Genomic DNA, 21,820 nt, shown 5'->3' on the forward strand with positions numbered 1-21,820 from the left:
TTTCAGTTCAGACATCAGTATTTAATTTACATTATTCATAACATTTTGTATCTCTTTAAGAATTTTCTCATGAATATCTCTTAAGTGAGACAAAAAAGTGCAAATAATACCAAACATTTTTCTTGTTACATATAACACTGCGTACACTACACTATTGTGCACGACTGACATGAAAAACAAAATGACAAAGTGACTCTTTTTGACCGAAGCTCTGGTAACTTCTATGCAGTACAGTGTATTTCCATACATACTGCTCAGTAAGTGAGTGGCGGGAAATGAGAATGCTGGAGGGGCTTTTTTTTTTCATCGAGGAAATGCTTACATCATTATGTAAGATCATATCACATTGACGAGGAAGTGATGGCGTATGCCCACAAACACAAGTGTGTAACAGGAGGACAGCTACAAAAAAAAAAAGTATGTTACAGCAAGCAGGCGCTGTGTCGGTCTCCATAGCTCTGAGGATAATGTGCAGTAAATTCCCAGTAACACGTGGTCTTCAGTGCTGTGTTTAGGTGCACCCACTGTGTGATTATTCCGGTTACCTTATAATGGCAAAATTGTACAATAGCCTCTTTGACAGCTATCACAGTCATCACACAGTGAGAATTGTTATGCTAAGAGTATGAGTTTAAAAAAAAAGAGAGAAAAGACTTCTTTTGTACATGACTAACAAGGCTCAGAGAGGAGATACAGTATTGTTTCAACATAGATAAATCCTCTGCTTTACATAAATAATACTAACGAGGGCAGAGAAGACACCTGCACCACTTCCATCAGCCGTCCAGAAGCAGATTCAACAGGTTGTTACTGGTAGCCCTTAAAACACGATTCAGACAGTTACCCTCTGTTTATTAAACACTGTCAGTCAGACCTTCACCTCTCTAATACAGAAGTGTTTCTCCTATTATTGTGTTGAGCAAATTATTTATTTACAACCACGTGACACAGTTGGCTACAAAATAAAAAAAGACATTGAGGTTGGCTATTGCAATGGCCAGCCTTGGTTGTGATTGGCTGCTGAGGACTCCCTCGGACTGCGACATGTTTGTTGTTCTGTGTCTTTTTGGGACTTTGTGTGTTCGTATACAGTATGTGCATGCGCGCAACAATTGTTTTATATATATATCTCTGTGACTGTATTGGAATATTTGAATGTGAAGCGCACTTTAACATTATAATAGTACCAGCCAGTGTGTGGGGTTACGAGGTGATGGAGGGTTTTACTTGTTTCACAGTCAGAATGTTTCGTGGTGAGTTTTGGGAGCGAAGGAAAAGGTGGTGGTGATTCTCGAGGTGCTTCAGAGTCCATGGGCAGTGTGCAATCCCAAATGCGGGCCAGAGCCCAGTGTGAAGCGAGGGTGAAGTGTTATTTGATGATCTGAGGACAGTCGCTCCAGGCTTTGGCCTTTCGCTTGGCCAGAGCCAACCAGGCTGGCTCTGTGGACACCTGCGGAGAGTCACTGGAGGGGAAGCGCTTTGACACCTCCTTGACAGAAGGTGGCGACGGTGTAGAGTCTGCAATCTCAACTGAAACAACAAATCAAGAACAAAAGCTTGTTACACACACTAGTTTTTAGATTTTTTTAATATTTATGATCTAAAACATCAGAAAGCAGTGAATAATGCCCTTCACAATTTCCTAAAGCCCAAGGTGATGTCATCATATGTCTTGTTTTGTCTGACCAACAGTCCTGAACCCCAAAATAATAAATTTACTGTAATGTAAAACAAGGAAAAGCAGCGAATCTCACATTTGAGAACCTGGAATTTTTGTGTTTCTGGTCGAAAAATTGCGTATTAATTATCAAAATAGTAATTAAGTTTCCGTCAGCTGACCAAATGTTTATCAAGTATTTGTTGCAGCTCTATTGTAATATGTATTCAAATAAATAGTTTTAGTTAAAGGCAAATTATTGTGTTTCAACATTAAATTATTTAAATAGGGCTGCAACTGAGTATATCCAATATTTATTAATCTAACTATTTACAATTTATTAAATTACAAGAGAGAGAGAGAGAAGGAAAAGCAGCTCATCCTCCCATTTTAGAAGCTGGAACCAGCAATTTGGGGCATTTTTACTTTGAGTTGTTAAATTCACTCAATCGAACAATTATTTCAGTGATATGTGGCTTTATTATTTGTGCACTCAACGTTGAGGTTCTTACCAGTGACAGAGCTGGGTAAAGTGTTAGCTTTTTTCAGGTGTTCTCGGCGCTCAAATCGTCCCAGGAGGCTTTCGGGTCTCTTGGGCTCCTCTGGTGTCTGAGGTTTAGAAGAAGGACTGGTGCTCCCGCTGCCTTTGCACTCTGTGGGACTCACCAGTGTAACCTGCAGCAGAGATTTGTGATTGTAAGTGAGGAGGAATACTGCCTGATGAGGTGAATGTCAGAAGAAATAGTAGAAAGAGTGTAAAGAGGCAATCTGGGGCACATACGCTGTCTCTATCTCTAGCTTGTTTTTCTGCCAGTTTGGCCTCTCTCTGGCTCCGTCGATCCTCTCGATTCTGCTGCTGCTCCCTGAAGCCCTTTTGCTTCTGCAAAGCCAGTGTGATCCATAAGGGCCCAGCCTCCTTCTCTTGGACCCTCGCACTGTCCAGGGAGTGCCTGCTCTGTAGTGATGGTTTTTCTGTAGCAGAAGATATCCATAGTGGCATATTACTAGGCCAATATATTCTTCTAAATGTTTGGGTGCTAGTTCCAATAGAATAGATGAAAGTTTCAAAAAGTCTTTCTACAAAACCCTAACAAAAGCCAAAATTACATGTTTGTAGACGCAAGCCGTTGTAAAAGAACTTTACCTTTTTAAGTAAAAAAAGGGTATGACAATTTGATTTAAATAGGGAGTTATCAGATCAGCCAGTTTCGGAACTCTGTGCAGATACGGACACATTTTGGTTGGTACCAAAAAAGTATTGTGGTTTGATACCCAATTCACTCATTGCACTCAAGGCCACATTAAAATAATTTTTAACATTTTGGGAAATATGCTTATTTGCTTTCTTGCCAAAAGTTATATGAGAACCTCTCTCAAGTCATCTCTCTCTAAGAAAAGGAACAAGCAGATTGCCCAAAATGACAAACTAATCCTTTAAGCCATGTAGAGGCACCATATGTTGGAGGAAAGTCAAGATTTTAAAATCCTGATTAGCATTAACAGCATAGTGCTTGATCAAAGTAACACTGACCTCTCCTGATGAGCTCCGTCTTTCTATCTGCCTTCTCTCTCCAGGGGATGTTAATGGAAGGGAAGAAGGATCTCCTCTCCTTCGGCTCCTCTTCCCCTTGGACCAGGCCTTGGCTACTCTGGTGCAACTGGGCCACCGCAGAAGGTTCCTCGTTCCTGCTCTGCAGCTCCTTGCTGGATGACTCTGCGGCCCCTGTCCTCTGGATCATGGCATCACTAGGAGGCCCATGGGCCACTTTAGGTAGAGGAGATGGGGGAGGTGTGGAGACTGCTCCAGTGGGTTTGGGCGACGTTGTTGGTCTGCGGTAGAGCGGTGGCTTGGAAAACACTTTCTCACCATCGCTGTGTGCGGCGGGGCTGGTAGACTTACCCGGTTTAGACCTAGGGACAGCAGGGGAGGCAGATGCATGTAAGTACTTGCCGACCGCGCCTTCTTTCTGAGGCGATGTGGGACTTGATTTGTCGGAAAAGACCGGGGAGGCGTCAGAGTCTGGCTCAATGGGGGTTAGAGGTGAAGGGACTCCATCAAAGCTGTCCCCAGCACTGTATCGTTTCTTCCTTTTCTCAGTGGACTCTCCGCTGTGGAAGCGGAGGGAGTAGTTGGTCCTCCTCAGCTTTATGCCAAAAGGTGAGGGCTTGTCCTCACTGTCCTGACTTCGGCCTTCTCCCTCCTCTCTACTTTCAGACACCTCCGTCTCACTCTGAGCCCTGCTCTTCAACTCTGGCCCCTCGGGTTTCGCTCCAGGGCTGGGAACCAGGAAAGAGGGGAGGTCTTTGGCAAACATACATTCCTCTGACCCTCTTTCTACAATGCGGACCGTTTTACTCGTCCTGCTCTGAGGTTTACTGGTTGGAGCTGGGGAGACTGCAGTGGGGCTATCATACCGAGTAGCTTCCTCTCCTGCTTCATCTACACCGAACACCTCAGAGTTCCTGTTTGAATCTCCAAACTTCTTCTTCGCAGGGGTGATGGAGAACTTGGCGCTGGCAGACATGGTCTTCCTGAGGTTCGTGTGGGAGAATGCAGGCTGGTCTTCACTGCTGGGTTGAGGCTGGTTCCTGCTTGGCTCTGGGTAGTCCTCGTATTTCCCCTCCTCTACCCCCTTGAATATCTTTGATCTGATGCTAGCCCATTCTGCCAGGATGGCTGCACCGGGCTGGTCTACAGAGGACTCGTTAAGTGATTTCGTCTTGCCAGACTTGCGGTCTGGTGAAGTCTTGCTCTTGGTCGGCGGTGTTCCCTGGGCCTTTTTATCCTCTCCCAAACCCAGCAGAGACTTACAGGCGGTGTCTTTGATCTGGTCTAAATTGACGGCTGTCCCACAGAGCTGGGCGCCTGTCACTAAGATGGCTGTGTGGGGGACATATGGAGACGTTGGCAGGTTTGGGGAGTCTGGTCCTTCAGAAGAGGCCTTGGGGCTCTCTCTTTGTTCGGCTACAGCACCGCTCTGGTGGCTGGAGGCTGGCGTAACAGGCGTCAGGTGGACCTTCTGGAACAAAATCTGTTTTTCACCGGAGGAAACTTTGAAAGAGAAAGGCCTCTGTCTCTCCTCCATCTCCCTCCAGCGCAGCTCCTCAGCCCTCCTCTTCCTCTCCTGTGGATCTGAGAAGCCATCAGCCTCCTCTAATGACAGCCTCCTCTGCTCCTCCTCCTCCTTTCTCATCCTCTCCTCCTCCGCTTCCAATTTTTTCTTTTCTTCAATCTCCTGCAACCTCAGCTTTTCCTCTTCCTCCCTTCTCTTTCTTTCCTCTTCTTCCTCTCTTAGTTTCCTCTTCTTCTCGGCCTCAAGCTCCTGCTGCCTCCTCGCTTCTTCCTGCTCCTCTTCTCGCCTCTTCCTTTCTTCCTCTTCTTTCCTCCTCTGCTCTTCCAGCTGTCTTCTCTCCTCCCGCTGTTGGCGCTCCTGCTCCTCTTGCAACCTCCTTTCCTCCTCCTCCCTCCGCATCCGCTCTTCCTCCTCTCGCCACCTCTTTTCTTCTTCCTCTCTGATCCTTCTCTCCTCTTCCTCCCTCCTCCTTCTCTCTTCCTCCTCTCTAAGCCATCGCTCTTCCTCCTCCTGCTGTTTGCGACACCTCTCCTCCTCTAGTTCACGCAGCCTCAGCTCCTCTGCTGCTCTCTTCCTCTTCTCCTCTTCCTCCTGTTTGACCCTTTGTTCCTCCAGCTCCCTCTTCCTCCTTGTCTCCTGTCTTTCCTCTTCATACAGTCTCTGTTTCTTGAAGCTTTCCAGGGAATCAACAGATGCCCTGCGCTGGTCATCCGTGGAGACACCTGCTACCTCGAGGTCCTCTTGCACCGCACCAGGAATAGATACCTCTAGGAGGTCCTGAGAATGTAGAAATTTGATTAGTTCCTATTTTCTTCACCACAACAAAGTTTGAGAAATGTCTCAAAAATAAATCAACAACATGCTAAGACCCATTTGAGGCAACTCATAGCTTGACTTTAGCTCTGGCTCACCTGTGTAAATCGCCGGTGCTTGCGGGAAACCCTCTGGTTTTTCGGTTTGACGGACAGTTTATGCTTGGCAGCGGTGTTGTCTAAGCGAGGAACAGACTGTGGAACAGCATCCAGATTGATGGACTCAATAGTACCAGTGGGTGGAAGAACTCGTCTGGACCTTGGGGACTTCACTGGGGTGCTGTGTTGGGTTTCTGCTTGTTGGGCCCCCTGGACCTGTTTAGTCACAATAACAGAACATTTTTTGATAAACTGAAACACATCTGATCTTAGTCCTAATACCTTAAAAACCTTCTTATTCCTCATCAAAAACAGGGCGCCATTACATTACCCTTAGTCTTGAGAGCCCAGTGTTTTATGTTAGTAGCGGCTAATAGCCTATAATAGTAGCCTCAAGCAGAGATGAGGAGCAGGCTACAGACGTCTGGTAGGCTCACCTTGTAACTCCACAACCCCAGATTTTTCAAACAGACCCGACCCAACACAGGCACAGACTTTGCCTAGCTCTTCTTTAAAAATAGAACTGTCATCAGAATAAGTTAATAAGTGGTTACCTTTGGCTCTGTGTTTGCTGGTTCAGCTTCTACCTGGGCCAAAACCTTCAGAGGACTCCGGGGAACCTCTTCCTCATCTGAGCTTCCCTCATCTCCTTCACTTTTCCTCAGAGAAGGAGGCCTCTGGCCAAACTTTATACCTTGTGCTATCTGCCTCTGTTTGATAAAATAAAAAGGAAAAAGGTTACACGTTATGTATGTAGACAGAAGATAACTGCTCAGCAACTGAGTGTGCATAGCTACAAGGCCCACCTGCAGATTCCTAACTTTATCCGAGACGTTTTCCTGGGACATGCTGTGATCTAGACCGGGCTCAGTCACCGGCTCCTCTGGGATAAAGATGCTGTCGTGTGAGAGAGCTCGAGATCCGATGGGATTCAACTCCCTGCAGGAAAATAAGAGTGTCTTCAGAGTTGCAGCGTGTCATTACTGTCAGTCATTCATTCATTTATCATGAGCAGGATCCAGCGTCGCTCCATAAATCATTTTACACAAAGAAACAAATGACCTCTTAACACACCAGTAGTTTCAGCACATCAATTAAAGGCTTAAATCGTGTTGAGCCTTTCATAAGCTGTTTTTGTGCAGAACCTCACCCTTCTCGCTAGAGATTGCGTAACCACAACTTGCAGTGTTTGTGAGAGTCATTTTTCTGGAAGTGAAAACAAATCTGGCAAGACATTTGCAAACCTCTGATATAGGGTCTATAAAGTGGGTAGTGGGCCTCCAACTTATTCATGGGAGCTCAGCGAAAAAAATTGACACTAGTTATTACATTAATTATCAAAATGGGATATAGAATACCCTAAATGCGTGTGATTTGATAAAGAGATAGTTCAGAGATACAGCAGTTTGGGGGAAATTTACAGTTTTCCCCACATTCCCAGAGATTAATAAATGCCACAGGACAGACCTTTGTTATGCATTTGGTGTAGTCTGTGCTGTTAAACAGTAATATTAGGCTGTCTTGGTTTAATTCTGTCTGTCTATGTGATCATATAACATAATCACGACTTTAGCAAAATTAACCAAGTAAACTAAGAGGGGGGCACCATTTTCCAAGCTTTGTCTGAGGGGAGGCCCACAGTCTGTCTTTGCAAACCCCTAAATTATTGGTTAGATCTTGGTTATAGCTTTTATCAGCAGTAACATAATGCTAAGCAGAAAAACTCATTATCTCATACAAATGTGAGTAAAAAGGAAACTTTATTACCTCAGATTTTGATTGGACTCCTCATTGTCAGATACAACTCCATTGCACACTTCCCCAGTAGAAAAACTCGCCTTTAGCTCTGCTCCATCAAAGCCCCGCTTCGCCTCCCTCTTCTTCTTCTTCCCAAAGAGTCGTCTAAAGGGCTGGAATTTGCCCTGTCGCCTTCTCTCTGTTGTCAAATGAAAACAAATGACAACCACAGCTATATGCAATCATCAATCTTTATATCTCGCCCTCGGGCTAGATAACGAGCAGGACGGTGCCTATGGGCGGGTTTTTGTATGCATGTATGTATGTGTAGATAGTGAAATGCAATTGACTGAATAAAAAGAAAAAAAATCAAAATAGCACATGGAATGAGAAGAAAACCTTGGCTCTTTGGTTCATACTTAACTTGTATTTACAGGAAGTGGAGAAGATAAACAACACGCATAAAACGGGAGCAACCACTTCCCCATGGCAGCTTTAGAAAAATTTACAAATCCCTGATTTATTGTTTAAAACAGGCAAACGCAAATCCATGATTGGTCCCTGAGAGAAAGGAAAGGAGTGAAAACACACAACGACATCCTGGCTATCCTCAAGAGTTAATGTCAAATGAATGACTCATAACACCCTTGACCTGCATCACTCTCCAAGATGTGTGTGCTATCTTATCTTAATGAGACAAATCACAGATAATCACTTTGGATTACCTAATCCATTGGCCAGTGAGGCAATCCCTTAAACCACATTAAAATCAGTATGGAACAATAAAAGGAGCAATGTGCTGCCAAAAAATAAAAATGTGTCGGCAACTGACCTACGTAATAAAACACAGCAGTTAGTACTGGTAAGATCAGTGCTGGTTCATGACTTCCTCAAGTGATGAAACTAACTTTGGATCTTTATGCTCATCATCTTTCATGTCAGGAAGTTACAGACTCTTGTGCACAAGATAAACTTTCCCATGTGTAAAGGGAAAAACATCGCTAGGTTCTCTCCTCAGGATCCCAAAGATGAGATGTTGACATTATGTCATTGGAAAATGTAAACAGATATTGTTTAGCATAATTTAAAAAGTGTTTCCGATGGTGTGTTTAGTCTTTGTCTGTGTATCCGTGTGTGTGTGTGTACTTGTAGAGGTTCACTGGATTAACTAAGTGGGTGAGATTACAGAGCTACTCTACACCACTGTGTAGACAGGCGTTCCCAGGGCTCTGAGGGTATCTCTTTCAGAGCTATAAGTAGCAACTGGTGTGGGATTACACTTCACATGCTGCACACTATACCAGAGGCATCATGGGAAATAGTAAAAACTAGTTTCCCCACTTAGATCCTCCACTCAGAAGTGTGTCTTTATTTTTGTGTGGGACAGTTTAAGTGTATGTACAGTATCTTACAAGTCAGTACACCCCTCACATTTTTTTTACATTTTTATTATAATAATAATAATAATAATAATAATAATAATAACTTTTCATTTGACAATACTGAATAAATTAAACTTTGCTACAATGTAAAGTAATGAGTGTACAGCTTGTATAACTCAAAATAACATATCACACAGCCATTAATGTCTAAACCACTGGCAATAAAAGTGAGTACACCCCTAAGTGAAAATGTCCAAATTGGGCCCAAAGTGTCTATATTGTGTGTAGCCAGCATTATTTTCCAGCACTTTATTTTCCTTAACCCTCTTGGGCATGGAGCTCACCAGAGCTTCACAGGTTGCCACTGGAGTCCTCTTCATATCACGGAGCCGGTGGATGTTAGAGACCTTGCGTTCCTCCACCTTCCGTTTGAGGATGCCCCACAGATGCTGGTTTAGGTCTGGAGACATGCTTGGCCAGTCCATCACCTTTACCCTCAGCTTCTTTAGCGAGGCAGTGGTCGTCTTGGAGGTGTGTTTGGGGTCGTTATCATGTTGGAATACTGCCCTGTGGCCCAGTCTCTGAAGGGAGGATCATGCTCTGCTTCAGTATGACACAGTACATGTTGACATTCATGGTTCCCTCAATGAACTGTAGCTCCTCAGTGCCGGCAGCACTCATGCAGCCCCAGAACATGACACTCCCACCACCATGCTTGTAGGCAAGACACGCTTGTCTTTGGACTCCTCACCTGGTTGCCACCACAGACACTTTGTTCACTTTGTTTATCTTGGTCTCTTCAGACCACAGGACATGGTTCCAGTAATCCATGTCCTTAGTCTGCTTGTCTTCAGCACACTGCGGGCTTTCTTGTGCATCATCTTTAGAAGCAGCTTCCTTCTGGCAGTGTGAAGTGTATAGTTTGAGCACTGACAGGCTGACCCCCCACCCCTTCAACCTCTGCAGCAATGCTGGCAGCACTCATACATCTATATCCCAAAGACAACCTCTGGATATGACGCTGAGCACGCACACTCAACTTCTTTGGTCGACCAGGGCCAGGCCTGTTCTGAGAGGAACCTGTCCTGTTGAACCGCTGTATGGTCTTGGCCACCGTGCTGCAGCTCAGGTTTGGCAATCTTCTAGGCCATCTTTATGTAGAGCAACAATTCTTTCTTTTAGATCCTCAGACAGTTCTTTGCCATGAGGTGCCGTGTTGAACATCCAGTGACCAGTATGAGGGATTGTGAGAGCGATAACACCAAATTAAACACACCTGCTCTCCATTCACACCTGAGACCTTGTAACGACGAGTCACGTGACACCAGGGAGGGAAAATGGCTAATTGGGTCCAATTTGGACATTTTCACCTAGTGGCGTACTTAATTTTGTTGACAGCAAATTTACACTGTTATACAAGCTGTACACTCACTCCTTTACCAAAGTATTAATCAAATCTGTGGTATGTGGATTTTGTTAGCTTTGGAGAGAGCCAGGCTTGCTGTTTCCCCGTGTCTAGTCTTTGTGTTTAGCTAAACTAATAAGCTGCTGGTTGTAGCTTCACATTGGACTGAACAGATTTGAGAGTGGTTATTAATCTTCACATCTAGCTCTTGACATGGAAGCGAATAAGTGTATTTTCCAAAATGTGAGAATAGTAGATTGATTTTCTGTCGATTGACTAATCATCTCTACTCCAAGTTCTATCTCCCTTGATTTAATATGTAATTACCTGGGGGTAATAGTGACATATACTACAGAGCGATTATGAGACGACACTTATGCATTTAATCATTGCTTTGTTTGTATTTCTTCCTTTTTTTCCCTCTTGTGTTCTTGTCCCCTTTTCCTTCTTTTTCTTGAATGTCAACTGATCAGGACAGAGATCTTGGTGGGACTGCTCTAAATGTTTTGGGTGGGAAGGACCTGAGACTGAGAAAAATGGGAAAGAAGCGGGGGTGGGGGTGGGGGTGGGGGGGGGGGGGGTCTTCTTAATGTAATATCTATTTATGTAGTTAACTCTATCTCAATAAAAATAAAGTATCAAGGACAGTAGGGTCCTACTGATGAAATTGATTGCTTAATACTCTGTCAGACCCACTCTCTCCTTCTTTGTCTAAGTGCAGCGAGTGATATTATGGTGGTGACACTGATGCTCTGCTTCCCTGCAGCATGCTCTTCCAGCATCAGGGCCAGTCCAGTGTTTCTACTCTGGTTCAAAGCCCATAATGCAGTGCCACAGGCATGCTCACACACTCACGCGTGAAACGAGAATGGACACGTTTTTCTGCACTGTAGACGACTCAGTAGCACTCCATAGAGCAGCATCCAATCTAACTGGAGTTAACTCTTGCTTCCTGTGTCCTTATGATGTGGTGTGTTTTGACCCTGGTCCTCTGAACCTGGACCCCTGCTGGTTTTTCAATCCAGCCATCTGATCAGGGAATATTTCCCATCTGGTGAAGGCAAATTTACTAGTGGGCAGAAGGATAAAAAGCAGCAGAAGGCTATTCCATCTTCTGCAGCCTTATATTTGCAGATATGGGAGCTGTATCAATCTTTGCATCTAACTCCTAGCAAGAAAGAAAATAAGCTTGATCTATTGTACTCTGTCTAATATTTGCTACATGGATTCATGATCTGATTATGTATTAAAACTGCTGGAAGGGATCAAACAAAAGCTAGTGAAAAGGTGATCAAAGAAGTCAGATATGTGGACACAGCACAGCCTCTGTAAAGGCTCAAGTCAAACCATCACCACGCCACACTCTTCTTAAAGAGACAGTGAAAAAAAACCCATTAAACTGCTGCCAACAGAGGTCATTTCATCCTCGGGGTGTGATAACTGAATGGGCTTTAAAACACTGTCTCTTTAAGATGTCGCTAAAAGCACTCATTTTTTTCCTATTTACCTGGGCCTTTGGATTCGGTTACCTCTAAAAGCATGTCATGCTTAGTTTCCGTGGCGTCCGTTGCCATGATCACTGCACACCTTGGCTGTGTTGAGAGAGGAGGGAAGTAAGATGGGGATGCTGTTATCATCTTTACTGCCGGAGAGGGGTAAAAGGAGCAAGTGTGAGCTTTTAAATTGAGGAGACACATGAGAGATCAGGAAAGGGGCACTGAACACTTATAGCGCTTGAGCAGAGCTGCAGTTGGACTCTCACTTTTTATTTTGCTCTCCATCGCCTCTAGCGTTATCATCAAAAAGCTCCGCTTTGTTAGCTCTGGCAGAATGGCTCTTGGTGTTTTGCCTGTCTGGGGCTGTTTTAAAAACAAAATAAGCCCTCTGAGGCCTCTCTCTTGGGATTTGTTGGCATAGACATGGTACTAAAACGGTGGTACATCTGAAATGAAAACACACCGCTAAGTGGTTGGGGGCTAAATAGATAGTGCAAAACTACAAATAAAAAAGACTCTTACAGCAGCTGAACTGAACATGCTCACTTTCAGCAGGATGATCCTTTGCTACGTCTGATTATTAGAGATCCAGAGCAGAAATTATCACACAAACCACAAGAACCACCTCTTATTTGCATCTCATAAACTGACAGGACCTAACTACACACTGAACTCTGAGCCCGGCGTCCTCCAACATCTGTCTGCAGCACGTCGGCTGAGCCAGAGGTTTTCTGATGTGCTGCGGAAATGTGTGTTGTGCAAAACCACAAGCACCCTGGTTGGCTGTATAACACCAGAGTGTGAGACAGTACTGAGAGAGCCAGAGTGTGGCATCAGCATACCGTGGGCTTCCTTCCTGAGGGTGACAGAGACGGACAGACTCTCTCAGAAATGCCCCAGAAAGGCTCTTTGTCCAGCGCAGAACAAGGAGCGAACAAGCATGTTCGGTAGTGTGAGTGTGTGAGCACAGATACAGACAGAGACAGAGAGGGAGAGACAGAGAGAGTGTGTGTGTGTGTATGTGTGGTGAGGAGAGAGACTGTACGTGATTGTGTCTGCTGGTGTAAAGAGAGATATTGTGGATTTTTGTTTGTCTGTTTATTTACATGTGTTGACTGGGCTTGGCTGGAAGCCCTAATGTTGAGCAAGTGTCTGTGTGCTAAGTGTTTGTTTGTTGTTGTTTTTTTGTCCCATCACTGCAGAGGACAAACTTGGGAAGCAGCTAGAGATGGGATGAGAGAAGCACGAGGAGCAGCCATGTGCTCTACAGAAGCAGAGAAATGATACACTGCATCATAGTATGGCGTAGGCATAACACGATGCTGCATCTTAGGGATCTCGAACGACCCAAAAGCTCAACACCATTTGATGGTGACACCAGCTCTGCACCAGAGTGGGCTAGACAACTACCCAAGTCCAATAGCATGGCTTAGAGTTGTAGCGGCTAAGTGCCATAACCTTACAGCACAAGTAGCTTGCTGACAAAGCAGACAGACGAACGTGGTGGAGCCGTGTAGCGGTTTACCTATTTCAGCTGCACAGCTCGAGATGGCTGCGCACCACTGCAGTAAAACCTTAGGGAACATCGATCTTCCCTTTTGCACAAAGCTCGTTTTACCCAGATGAACGTCACTGCTGCCTCCGCTGTAGCTTTGGGAGAAAACGGTGGAATAAATACAGAACAGAGACAAAACAGCAGGAATCGGTATGTTAGGTCTGTTAGCATCAGGTGCAGTAGGTGAGTGGGTGGGGAAATATGAGCATTGCATGAAGGGTGACATGGGACGGGGGTGGATGATCGATAAGGATATATGGAGGTGACGATGACAAATCCGATAAATCTATACTGCAAGAAGTACGCTTTCACTATCACTGTTATCACCTTAGGGTCTGGACTTTCACAGCATCTCATCAATGCCAACTCTTTGTACCAATCTCATTCTCTAAACTTTGAGCAGTCTCTGGTTTCCACAGCAACGTGTTAGCAGCAGCACCCAGGGCCCGATGAGACAGACGCAAAACAGAATCAACTCACACCACAAATCCTTATCAATGCAAACAGACGGAAATAGTTCACTTGCCACAAACACTGCATGTGTTACTCCTGATGTGGCTGTTTCGACAGACTGCCAGGTCATGTGCACAAGGACAATAAGGGAGTGTCCTAGTGTAATTGTTATTTAGCACAAGGGTTGAGTAATTAGAAATGAGGAAAATAAATATCAGAGGTGTGTGGTGATTAATCATTATCTTGCAATTGCAAATGCAATTCTACTTCCTCTGACAATTTGGCAAGAAGGCCTTGATGCCGGCAGCTGCTGCCCCTGTTGAGCCATCATTTTTGGATGAGAATATAAAAACAGCATCTTCTGGAAAGGTTGGTCCTGATGATGTTTACCGGTGTTAAAAGGAGAAAACATTTCTTTATATATGGACACTGTGAATTGTGTGCATCTCCAGGAAGTCTCCATCACAACGGAAGATTTAAAATGCCTAAATAAAAACAAATCAAACAGAGAACTATGTGTTGAACAACACTGATATGCAGTACACCTCTGCACTAGGGCTGTCCCCGACTAAGGATTTACAGAGTTTCGAATCAGAATTGTCAATGATTGCCTGATGACAGATTGTCAAATCTATGTTTGGGGGGGGGGGGGGGGGGGGGGGGTGACACGTGGCAGCTTTGCTTGAGAAGCTGCAGAGCTTTAGTCTCTATTCATTAGTGACTGTATCTTACACTGTACATATACAGCTAAACTGAGGCTTACTGTTGATCCTTTTCTCTCTGCTCGCCTGCCATTCACTGGTCTTGCGCAGAGTTTTGATGTCCGCCGACTTGCTGACAGTTGCATGCAGTTCGCAGTTCCACGCGGTTCTATTCCAAGTACCAATATTCTTTTTGGGGTTTATTAATGGTGATAAATGATCAAAAAATTCACGCACAACTATGTAGATCACAGCTGCAACTGGTGCACCCTACCTTTAGGGTTAGGGTTACAATTTTGGATTTAATCATGCAAAGAATTTTTGAAAAATTATTAGCTTCTTATCTTCACATGTTTATTTACAGTGTTATATGTTGACATATCATAATAGTCTATATAATTACTTATTGGGAGACAACCGGTGGTACCATGTAAAATCAGACGTTAAACACCCCCCTTTTGGCCTAAATGGTATGATCCTTGTTTCCCAAGATTCTGCAAAGATTCGTGAGATTGGGATTCGAATCAATCTCTGTCTATCAAATCACTGACAATTCGGGGACACCCCTACTCTACACTTTCCCTCTTGTGTTGTGATTTCTAATGCAGCATGGAGAATTAATTTCACAGTAAAAAAAAAAGTTAAGTTATTAAAGACAAAAAGACAAATAATTATCCGTTAACATGTGGTTTTCATTTAATTATAACATAGTAAACACATAAAACAAAGGATATACATATACAGTAAGATGTATTGCATTTCACTTTATTTCTGATGGATTAGTTTTTCATTTTTGCATTTAAATCTTCCATATATCAGTTTGATGAGGGCAGAAACATGTATGCTTGTGTGGTAATTTTGCAGCAGCCTGGTGTTCTTGCTATAGTCGCAATAAACCTGTAGTTTGGATACTGACCTAAATGTATTAACTGGTTGCAAAGTATCCAACCGGTGTTCATTCACATTATTTAGCATTATAATATAATGCATTTCACTTGCAGATGGAATCACTAAATATCAACTGAGTGATGTTAAGCTGACAAACAACTTGGTCATTAGATATGTACTTTAAGCCATTTGTCACCATATATCTGCACTTTCTAACCGAATTTTCATGCAACTTCCAACTCCTCCCACATTTGTGCCACACAGACTGAATAGGACACAAATGGGCAAAGCACTATTCTGTGGTGACACTGTTCGTGCTAACGTTCACGCTGCCATGAAAATAGTACGTGTTTGTGAACAAGTTCAGTTTTGCATGACAGACCCAAACCCAAGTAAATAGCATATTAACAAGATTAAAGCTGTCAGCATGCTTCTTTAGAGCTTAAATAGCCCTCCCCTACACCTTTCTGATGTCGGAATAGAGAGGGATATGTCCGACCATTTCTGTAACTTTCCAAAAGTGACGAACCGACATTCACACCCACTTTGAGTCGTGAATGGCCTGCTGTGCCAAGGTGAGAGAGCTAAATGCTAATGCCAGCAAGCTAACATTTTTACAATGACCTGCTGGTGGTGCTACAAAAAAAGACAGGGGATCACCAAAGTCCCTAGGATTCACCACCTGGGGACCATGATTGTCTGTACAAAATGTGACGGCAATCCATCCAATAGCTGTTGAGATATTTAAGTGTGGACCAAAGTAGTGGGCCAACCCACCGATAGACAAATATATCCCCAGGGTCACATGCTAGCATGGCTAAAAATCTAGTTACAGGTACTATACCAACACTAGTAGTAGCTATCAGTGGACAAAATACAAGCCAGGCCTGCAACAAACACTCGCTTTATGATTTATATAATGTTCAGTTTTTGTTAAGACATTGTGCTGTAAGGTGTCCTTGGCATTTGTCTACTCCCTAGATATCCACAGGGTGCATGTGGAAAAACAATGGATTTTAGAGTGACACGCACCACGTATCACATGACCATGGTTATGTTTTCCACATTAGCCATCGGTTAACTGACAATTCTCAAGAGTGTGAACACAAAACAACAGAAAGGCCTTCTCCTCCTGCCTCAGCATCTCAAGCACAAACACTGTGACTTGTGATATTCACAGTTGACATACACCAAAAAATTCAGTACAGTACTATACACTTCACTCTCTTCGCTGTCCAACATGAGCTGTTCACAATGGTTTTGCACACAGAGAGCCAAAAAACACACAGAAAGAATAAATGGCGTGTTAAAGTTCTACAAACTTTAGCTAACATTTCATCACCTGCTTTTAACTTTCTGCATAAGAACGCCTTCTTACCGTCCTGCAGTCGCTCTGTGTGCCAGGGTATCTATGAGTGTGTGGCCGTTCCACCTGCCTGCTGTCACTTTGGATCTAGGGCATTACCTGGAGTCAGGTGTCAGATGCAGTGAGGGCTTTGTGTGCGCGCGCTTGTGTGGGTGTACAAGAGAGCAACGGAGTAAACATCCCTCAATATCCCCATATTGATGGAAATGTGATTGCTGTTCTAAGGCGCAGTCTCGCACTCTGGAATGAAAACTTGCGTTGGCGTGAGATCACGAGTGCAGATGCGTGTTGGAGTGGAGCTCATGCACGGTCTGAGGGGAGGAGGTGTCTCAGCAGGAATCGGGGTAGTGTGAGCTCCGAGCGAGGAGAGATGGGCGTTCTCCTGTGTCTGTTAGTGCTGCTGTGCTGAGGAGGCACAAAGTGACACTTTGTTTCCGCGCCAGATAGCCAGCGCAGGAGAACAGAGCGGCATTCACCATTTCAACTGGCTGATGCACACAAAGGCTTTCATTGTGGGTTAACAGTAACCGCGTATACACATGCGTGATTAGAATGGTTTGTACGGTGCACCACACCTGCTTAATAATGTTACAGTCACACATGGAGCCTTCAGAGCTAACCTCAACACACACACACAGGTGAAGTGCTGAAGCTACTCAGAGGTTACAGCAAATATCATTTTAAGCTTTGTCCGCGTAACTTCAGTCCCCTTAATACCAAATTACTCTATAAGATCCTCATTTATGATCACATTAGTCTCATGTGTAATCATAATGGCTATGTGCAGCAGCATAGTGTTAGCGTGTAATAAGGCCAGCTCCCCCCAATCTCCAGTTTTGGCAGCATCACTGCAGTCTCACAGGGATATGGTAATAATGAGGTCTTTACCAACCTGGATGCCGCCTATGTTACAGCAGCACAGCGCTTCAAAGACAGACTGTTCCCTGACTGACTCTGTGCCCCGCCCCCATTCCCACACACAGATATTCACATCCACATGTATTCACACACACACCTCGATCTGTTGACTAAATTGCATGTTAATGCATGTATTGATGTTTCAACGGCTAATAGATGATTTGGATAGCCAAGGGGGGACAATTTCATAGTCAAATGTGAATTGTGTTCCATTTAAAGTCACAGAAAGTAGACAAACCTGTCTTGTCTTTGTGGTAATCTATGCATCATCACTCTGATGCCGTCTTGGTCTACAGCCTGCCGCTTTTCCTTGTTGCTTTGTTTGAATATTTCCCCCGGTAATTTCTGCTTCAAACATGTCATTACAACAAACCTTAATATCAGCTGCAATTTTGATTGTTTTTATGCCGCATAGTATATTATTAAGAGCAGAGATGTGTTACATAAACATGTAAATCCTTCTCTAAGGACCACATTTTGGAAGAGCAGATGATAACTTGCACCACACTCAATAATTAGCACAGACCTCATGAGAAATTGAGGTGTAGGCTGTAATTGCAGTTCTGTGCTTTAGTTAAGGGCAGCTCTGATACTAATACCAATATCTGTATAATAGCATAAACAATACTGTACGTACTATGTATGGGTGATACCTAAGAAATACAATTTTTATAAGAAGACTGTTACATATTACATCTGACTTTACTACGGCATTGACTTTACTACCTTTTTTTAACAGTTGCTAGCTCCTTTGCAAAAATACGGCTTTACATGCAAAACATGCAGCAAAGTCATGACATGTGATGCACTACAAACCACACTTGTGCACCTAGCAAGAAAACTCTTTGATTAGGTCAATGCATCACAGAATGAGCACTAATGAACCCTCAAAAGATGTTCATTAGTCATTTCATTTGGGTGGTGATGACATGATAACTTAGTCGAATCCTTGTTCACTGTGCAGTTCAGCAGCACCTGAAAATCCAAACCTTCAGGTTGGATGGGACGCTGAACATTGCAGTACTTTATTAAAACACTACTCTTGAATCAGTGAGAGTGACGTAGTCTTTACTATGAGAGCTCTACCCTGTTGCCTCTGCAAAAACACAGACACACAGCTCTCTGTCCTAATATGCCATCATTCAACCATCGGTTCGAACCGATTGCAACTAAGACAACCAACACTCGCCTGTCCATCTGGTGCTGGAACAGCCAACAAAAAAGACAGAGCAGTTTATTCAAACCAGCACCATAAATCCAACACCAGCAGATTGGAAATTAATTTCTGGCGAACTGCCATCTATTCTCCCTGCTTTTATGTTTCAGCACACTGACGGTGACAGTAATGCAGCATTGATTTAAAAGCATTTACACGTGACATGTGGAAAAATAAATCCATAATTTCATATTTTCTTCGCACATGTAGGCCCGCACCATATGGCCTGTGCACGATTTTCCAGCTGACTCAAGCACCCTGACATTTCAATGGCTATCCTGTGTGTCTCGTTTGGTGAGAGAAACGGATCGCTGTGGTGAGAGCCTACATCAACATGGACTAAAAGGCACGGATCAATACACAACCGTTAATGGTAGATTAGCAGATGCTGCCGCACAGGGATTACAGTCTATTAATTGTAGGCTAGAAGGCGCACGGAGAACAAAGAATCTGCCCTTTGCTTTTCTCACATAAGAAATTCAAACAGCCTTGAATTGATTAGCGTTATATTTGATTTTAATAAAATAACACTGATTACAATTTGGCTAGCTGACACCGGCTTTTGCGCATTTCAAGTCGAATCAAATTGCAAGCCCCAGCCCATTTAAAACGCGCACGCACGCACGCACGCACACACACAGAGACACACACATCTGCGAAGGATGGAGCAGAAGATCTGAGCAGGTCAATGAGAAGGTGGGATACAGTGACAAGGTCATCAGCGTCGTGAAAATGGAAAACGATCAGCAAAACACAAACAATATGGAAGAAATGAGGGAAAAAAATCCCAACACCTTTTTGTTTGTTCCTCCCTCTGTTCGGCGCTGAGGTAAACCCAGCTCCAGCTGCTCCGACCCTTTTGTGTTGCTGATGCTGCGGGTGCCCGACAGGGAGACGCACGCACCGTCAGTCCCGCACAGCTGCACGCGTGCGAGACGGAGATGGGAGGGTGTGGCTGCGAGAGAAAGACGAGAGGCGGCGGAGGCACACAGTGCAGCGCCCGTACATGAGCGCGATGCGAGCACGTTATACTGTAACGTAAGCGCGTGCTTATCGGAAGTTGTTTAAGAAACGAGGGACTGAATGGAAACGCTTTAACCGGCCCGAGGGGGGAAAAAACAGTGTTGCTTATTCCTGAAGGTGTTATGGGGAGTACTGTGTCTGTGGTTCACTGTAGTGACCCAACCGTAACTAAGGCCTATTTATAGCCTAACCCTCATCCATCATGGTGCGTCTTAGTCATTCTGATCTTTATTTATGATCTACAGTAGATGAGCTTTTTTTGTTTTTACTATTTTTTGACATTTTAACGACCCAAAAATTTATCAAGAAAATAGATGGCAGATTAATTGAGAATAAATATAATCGTTAGTCCCCGCGACCCTGTATGCAGGTTAAGCGGTTGACGATGGATGGATGGATATAATCGTTAGTTGCAGTGCTCTAATACAATGTCATCCTAAATATATACATATAGTCATTATTTAAAGATCTCTGCATGAGAGGACAGACACAATGAGCTCCAAAGATCAGACTGTATCCCTGCCTACATCAGTATGTTGAGGATAATCTCCAAACCTGAGAGCTTGTGTTAGCTGCTAAATCTCAAAGATTTAATATGTTTTAACCCATTAGCCACATTACAGGCAAGAAAACATAATATAACCATTTTAACTCTGAAGAGACCATGATTAACACAGACAGATTACTCCCCAGTGTAGATAATTGTTCCACAAAGTGTGCCAAGGATTACAATCAGAATCTGCCATTTTTTTCCAGGATTATGGTAATAGGCTCTAAAAGGAGTAGGCTAAATACAACCCCCACTGTAGCTCATGTAATTAACTAGCACCAGCTATGCTGTAAAACTGAGATCAAACTAGAGATCGAACATTGGCTTTTAAGAGTTACAAGCCTACTATTTCCATCCATAAGTAATTACGGTAAACAAAAATGTTGTCATCTTGAGAGTCTGAACCCTGGCCACATACATTGGTTTTAAAATGAATGTAGAGCTCACCAGGAATAGGTGGCGAATTAGGTTTTGAATCACAGTACTGTGGCAAAAGGTGATGTGAGCTCATCATTAATTGGATGGATGGGTGGACAGAGTCAAACCCCACACTGAGAGGAGTCCGGTGTGGGGGATATTACAAGAACTGAACAACTGGATTGTTTCTAACAAATCCATTACTACATTATACATTCATGTGCCTAAAGATTCAATCTTCTTCTGATTTGATGCGAACGTAACAGATATGGCAAAAAGAAAGGTAAACAAGGGAAGTGTTTGACAATTAAGTGTTCAGTTCAGCCAAAGATGACGTGGGAGGGCTACTCTGCTGAAGTAAAGACTTTGCTCCTCAGTGAGTATCAGAGAACAGCACAGTGCTCTGAAAAGCTTATAAAACGTCCAATCACTGAGGCAAATCCAGAATTATTGAACTACATCTCCCAGCTGGCATGGGGGCACTTCAGGATCCCCCAAGGAAGAGGTGCTGAGGACAAGCCTGTTCACAGCACCTCCTGTTGTAAGCACAGTGCTCACATATAGCCAAAAACCTTTCTCGCGGCAAATATGCTTACATTAAAAGATATTTTGACTAAATAAAATGTTTACTGAATTTACTACATATTACTCTAAACAGTTGCTTAATGTATTTAGTGCCTAGAATGCATCGGGGAGGATTTTACTTTGAAAATCTTAGCCGGGCGTCACTTTATTTTTATTCTTCTCGTTAGTTTGACATTAGTTTCCTCCTCAGTTGAAGACAGTGCCGTGTGAGCAGATATAACGATATATATATGAGCAGACTTCTTTAATGTAAATATTTTCCATTGGTTATTTGTTTTAATAGAATAACTTGATTAAAACAAGTTTTATTTCGACAGTTCAAACAGGAAATTGCTGTATTGACACCAGCCAACTTAACGCACTTTAAGTTAACTATGGGTACGTGGTAGGTAACCCACGGTTTTTTTTCTTACGTAGTAAGTAGCGGTAGTTGGCTGTTAACTTTAAAAAGCTACCCGTATTTAACAGACAAGCCGGACACACACG

General features: G+C 43.6%; 1 protein-coding gene across 2 annotated transcripts; it reads right to left on the reverse strand.

Moving 5' to 3' along the window:
• Positions 1 to 19,785, reverse strand: cracd (capping protein inhibiting regulator of actin dynamics). 2 transcript variants are annotated; one of them, XM_038707306.1, is made up of 9 exons: positions 19,554 to 19,785; positions 7,410 to 7,578; positions 6,449 to 6,581; positions 6,197 to 6,352; positions 5,643 to 5,858; positions 3,189 to 5,508; positions 2,439 to 2,629; positions 2,170 to 2,332; positions 1 to 1,530 (listed from the first exon to the last, which is right to left on the reverse strand). In XM_038707306.1, the coding sequence occupies exons 3-9, from the start codon at positions 6,488 to 6,490 to the stop codon at positions 1,370 to 1,372; spliced, it is 3,249 nt and encodes a 1,082-aa protein (XP_038563234.1). In that variant the 5' UTR covers positions 6,491 to 6,581; positions 7,410 to 7,578; positions 19,554 to 19,785; the 3' UTR covers positions 1 to 1,369. The 2 variants fall into 2 exon arrangements, with proteins under 2 accessions (XP_038563234.1, XP_038563235.1); XM_038707307.1 differs by lacking the exon at positions 19,554 to 19,785 and adding an exon at positions 16,638 to 17,387.
• Positions 19,786 to 21,820: the final 2,035 nt, after the last annotated feature.

The sequence above is a fragment of the Micropterus salmoides genome, unplaced genomic scaffold (genome assembly GCF_014851395.1).
Source record: "Micropterus salmoides isolate LMB-PRFRI ecotype aquatic unplaced genomic scaffold, ASM1485139v1 Ms_hic_scaffold_821, whole genome shotgun sequence".
In the NCBI taxonomy this organism is placed as follows: Eukaryota; Metazoa; Chordata; class Actinopteri; order Centrarchiformes; family Centrarchidae; genus Micropterus; species Micropterus salmoides.